This window comes from Lipotes vexillifer, unplaced genomic scaffold, assembly GCF_000442215.2.
Source record: "Lipotes vexillifer unplaced genomic scaffold, Lipotes_vexillifer_v1.1 scaffold21, whole genome shotgun sequence".
Taxonomy (NCBI): domain Eukaryota; kingdom Metazoa; phylum Chordata; class Mammalia; order Artiodactyla; family Lipotidae; genus Lipotes; species Lipotes vexillifer.
Genome location: NW_006774065.1, coordinates 2,056,420 through 2,060,842, shown reverse-complemented (window position 1 = coordinate 2,060,842; position 4,423 = coordinate 2,056,420). Strand labels below are relative to the sequence as shown.

The window sequence follows — 4,423 nt, the reverse complement described above, 5'->3', positions numbered from 1 at the left end:
GGGGGGGGGGGCGGTCCTGGTCCCTCCGTCATCCTCGGACTGGTCCTCCTGCCAGCTTCCACGATATGCTGGAACCCCTCAGACCCTAACACGCGAGGCAGGGCTGTGTGTGGCACGGCCCCGAGTCCTCCGCCGGGCCCTGGGACAAGCTGGGCCCCAGCCGACTGTCCGTGCCCAGGCCAGGCCTCCTGGCAGGGCGGGCCGCCCCGGCCTAGCACCATGGAGACCACAGCGCCTTGCTCCCGGAGCCCTACTTGGGGCCCGCGGCTGCCCCCGGCTCGGGCCGGCCCGCCATGGCGCGGCCCCAGCAGCCGGCCGCCACGCTCATGCTACGTTGTCCCCGCTGCTCGCTGTCCGCCTGGCTCTGCGTCCGCTCGTGCCGGTGGCCGGGCCCGCTGGGCTGGGCCGAGATGGTGCGGAGCAGGTGGTTCCGGGAGCGCAGGAAGTCGCCCTGGCCAGGCAGGCCGAAGCTGCCTTTGCGCAGCGCCATGCGGGTGGCCGCGTTGCGGGCCGGGCGCGCCCGGTGGTTGTACTTGAGCTGGGCCAGGTGGGCCGCGTAGCCGTCGGTGATGAACTGCGGGGGAGGGAGGGCAACGCGGAGCATGGCTGTCAGGGGGCGGGGCTCCCGGGGCTACCCGCCCGCCCGCGCGCGCGGCTGCCATGACGCGTCCCCTCACCTGGCACTGCTGCTGCAGCTTCTTGGTGGGCCGGCCCACGATGTAGATCTGCATGGGGGACAGGCTGATGGAGCTGTAGACCGCCACGTCCTTGGTGGAGCCGTAGGCTGCGTGCACGCGCAGGTGCAGCTGTGGGCAAGACGGGAGTGGGCGCGGGCTCGGCCCTTCCGCCCGTTCCCACCCCACGCCCTTCCAGCCGGGACGCACCTCAGAGATGAGCAGCTTCAGGAAGTTGGCCTTGTGCCTCAGCGGATCGTGCACCAGCCCGTCGCAGAAGGACACCACGCCGTGAGGGAAGTTGTGCTGGGCCAGCCATGCCACCACCCGCTGCTTCTGCATGTCAGGCCGGCCCGTCACATAGATGATGAGGTAGCCCAGGTCCTGCCAGTGCCTGGGGCGAGGGGCAGGCCTGGGTGTCCCACGGACGCACGGTCCTCCCTCCTGGGCCGCCCAGCCAGTCCCCACGGGGGCCGCTAAAGAGTGCCTCTCGGGTCAGGGGCCGACAATGGCAGCCGCAGCCAGACTGACAACAGCGCGGTGCTCTCGGCCCCCACCCCCGCCCCCCGCAGCAGGTGTAACTGGTCTTGTTTGTTAGAAGCAGCCCCGCTCCCCAGGTAAGGGAACTGAGGCATCAACAGCAAGAGGTTACAGCTGGGAAGTGTGACCCAGCTGCGGGGTCCCTGCCCCATGTCCCTGCTCTGGCACCCAGGGCCCTCCGCCGCCTGGCCGTGGAGCTGCCTGCCTCCGAGCCCACCCGCTGCTGCTCGGAGCGCTCACCGCACCACGTCCACGGCCCCGGCCCGCACTTTGGGGTCGCTGCCCATGATGGACACGCTGGCGGCGAAGGAGCCGTCGATGCTGAAGACCACGAACTCCGTGCCCTTGGGCAGCACGGTGATGTAGCTGTCGGCAAACGTGTGGTCCCCCCTGGGAGGGGGCAGCTCATCAGAACCCACCGGAGCTCCTTCCTCCCGCCCCGGACGAGGCTGACCCGGCCTGCTCACTCCTTGGAGCTCATACCTGACCACCATCTTGACAGGGTAGACACCCACGCCCAGGCGGTGGGTCTCGGGGATGGTATAGGAGACGCGCCCGCTGCTGTTGGTCACCAGCGTGTCCAGGTACAGCCACTCACCCGAGGGCGGCTGCATCATGATGTGCACGTCCACCTGGAGCCGGGAGGGCTGGTCATGGCTGGGCTGCGCCCTTGGCCTCCCCACCTCCACTTCCCACCCCCCAGCCAGAGGGAGGCGAGGTGGGGGGCTCCCGCGGGCTCCCTGTGTCTTCACCTTCTCCCCGGTCAGGGTGACCATGTCCAGGGGCCCATACATGAACCGGCCTGTCAGGACCTGCGGGCCATCCTCGTTGGCGACCGCGTCATTGATCCGGTGATTGGCCGTCACGTTCTGGGAGGGGGAGGAGCAAAGCTGGGTCAGGGCTGGGGGTGGAGGGGCTGCCGGGGCCTCCTGGGCTCAGCTCAAGCTTCCTTCTGGGGGCCTCTTGGGCTCAGCTCAAGCTTCCCACGGGCCTGGGGCGTGAGTACGGGTGCAAAGCCCGATGACACAGCTCAGCCACTGAGCTACGTGGCCTTGGCGCTGGTCCCCGTCTGCAAATGGGGTAACAGCTCCAACCCCAGACTGTGAGGATTAAGTAAGACAGCACACTTCTCTGTGACTCAGTTTCCTCATCTGTAAAATGGGGTCTTCTCGCGAGGATTCAATAGGACGACAGCGGGGCCTGGGCACTCAGAGGACCCCTCACCCGCAGCTTCACGTGGGTCCTCTTGCGCTGCCACTTCTCTCTCGGCTTTGACGGGGTGAACACTGAGACCTCCTTGCCGTCCAGTTCCAAGATGCTGGAGTTGTCGTGCCTCATGACCTGGGAGGGGACACAGAGGGAGGCCACGGGGCAGGCTCAAGCCTGGGGCTTCCTGTTCTAGAGGGGAGAGGCCAGCGGCCCTAGGGGCCACGCTACCCATGGGAGGGTTTGGCGGGGGGCACTATTTAACCCCACTGCAGTCTGCTCTCTGGCCCGTGAGGGTGCACGTCCATTCACCCCATCTCAATATCCCCACGGCTTCCTCCATCCTGCTGGCTGTGGCGTCTGCTGGGGCCAGAAAGTGGGGCTCCCCACCGTCCTCATCTATGAAACGGGGCCACCTCAGCAGCGGTGTCAGTCGGGCCCCCTGAGAGGTGCAGGTGTGCCCGGCAGGGGGACCCTGGGTACCTGTCTTAGCAGGAAGGAGACCACATCCGTGGACTCCCAGTAGCTGGCGTGGAAGAGGTGGGGCAGGGCCACGGTGGGGAAGGCCGTCAGGGCGTCGGGGCAGTACAGGGCGTAGTCGATCCGCTTCTGACCCCACCACTTTGCCGCAACTGCCAAGAGGAGGGGTTGTGACTGGGCTGGGCCCCAGGGGCTCACCTGGCCCCTCAGGCCGGGCTCAGCCCAAAGGCAAGACCCTCCTCTGACCAGAGAAAAGGGCTGCAACCAAAGCAAGTCTCCTTCTCCCAGTCACGGTGACAGGGGAGCAGCAAGCAGCCAGGGCACCCGAGGAGGGGGAGGTGGGGGACTGCGGCTCAGCCGGGAGGATGTGGAGATACAGGGCGAGGGGACAAGCCCAGTCCGGAGGCAGGACTCCCTGGCCCTGGCCCTGTCGACCCCCTGCCTTGGGCCTTATCACTGCCCTCTCCAGGCTTCTCCTGGACCCCCTGTCTGCCCCCGCAGGCCTCAAGGCTGTGAAAGGCTTTGCAGAGATGGAGTCACGATTCCTGGGCCCCAAGGCAAGGCCCCCCGTCCTCAGCACCTGGCAGGCAGGGTGTACGTGAGGGCCTTCAGTCTCCGGAGCCTGCGCGTGAAGCCGGCTCCCCCTCCAGGCTGGGGGACCAACCAGGTTTGCAAAAGCCTCCCGGGTGGCTGCACGCAGGAGGCGCACCTGGTTAGGCTCGGGGTGGCCCTGCTCTCCGCCTGCAGCCTGCCTGACGGGCAACCCCCAGCCCTCCCTCGGCCTCCATCCAGCCGCCCCCGCACCGCCCCCCGCTGCTCCTGCTTCCTCCCTGGAACTCTGGGTGCTCTCAGACCAGGCCGCCAGCTCCCCGCTAGGCCTCAGCAGGGCCCGGGAGTGAGGCGTGCCTGGAAACAGAGCGTGACCCCAGTTAGAGGAGGCGGACGTGTGTGCATGGAGGGCCCGTGATGCCCAGGGCCTCCTCTGATGTCCAAGTCAGGGAGGCGGGGGCCCTCCCCAGGCTAGGGCTCGCCTGCTGGCCCAGGGCGGTGGGCGGTAGTGCGGGAGGGCAAGCAGGGACGGGCACCTGACGCTGGGGCTGTGGCTGAGCGGCGCACAGGCTCAGCCCTGCTGGGGCCACCACTGCCCCCGCGGGCCAGGAGGACACCTACGCCGGCCTTAGCCCCAGAGCCCTGCTCTGACAGGCAGCCTGGGAGCCAGTCACGTGGCAGGGGGCTGCTGCCCCCTGGGGAGTGGGGGCGGGGGTGACCCGGACTCCACTTCCAGCTGCTGAGAAGCTTCTGAGATGGGCAGGAGCAAAGGAGGCCGTGGGTGACTCTGCCCCCTGGGGCAGCAGGAGGGGCTGGCACAGGAGACCTCGCCTCCCTGGCTCCCCTCAGCCACCGCTGCAGCTTCTCCAGAAATGGGGCCCCCAGCTTTCTCCTTCAAGGAGCACCTGCCCCCCTGGGGCTAGGACCCCTCCTCCCAGACCCAGCCCCCCCCCCAGCCCCAGCCACAACACCCC

General features: G+C 68.3%; 1 protein-coding gene across 2 annotated transcripts in view; it reads right to left on the bottom strand.

Moving 5' to 3' along the window:
- Window positions 1-250: 250 nt before the first annotated feature.
- Window positions 251-4,423, bottom strand: part of PITPNM2 (phosphatidylinositol transfer protein membrane associated 2) — a 32,369-nt gene continuing 28,196 nt past the window's right edge. For both annotated transcript variants that reach the window (XM_007448676.1, XM_007448677.1), the window contains 8 exons: window positions 2,904-3,052; window positions 2,439-2,555; window positions 1,967-2,083; window positions 1,698-1,846; window positions 1,455-1,604; window positions 885-1,068; window positions 678-806; window positions 251-574 (listed from right to left, as the gene is read on the bottom strand). In XM_007448676.1, coding sequence (XP_007448738.1) covers window positions 251-574; window positions 678-806; window positions 885-1,068; window positions 1,455-1,604; window positions 1,698-1,846; window positions 1,967-2,083; window positions 2,439-2,555; window positions 2,904-3,052 — 1,319 coding nt within the window. The remainder of the gene's footprint in view (window positions 575-677; window positions 807-884; window positions 1,069-1,454; window positions 1,605-1,697; window positions 1,847-1,966; window positions 2,084-2,438; window positions 2,556-2,903; window positions 3,053-4,423) is intronic.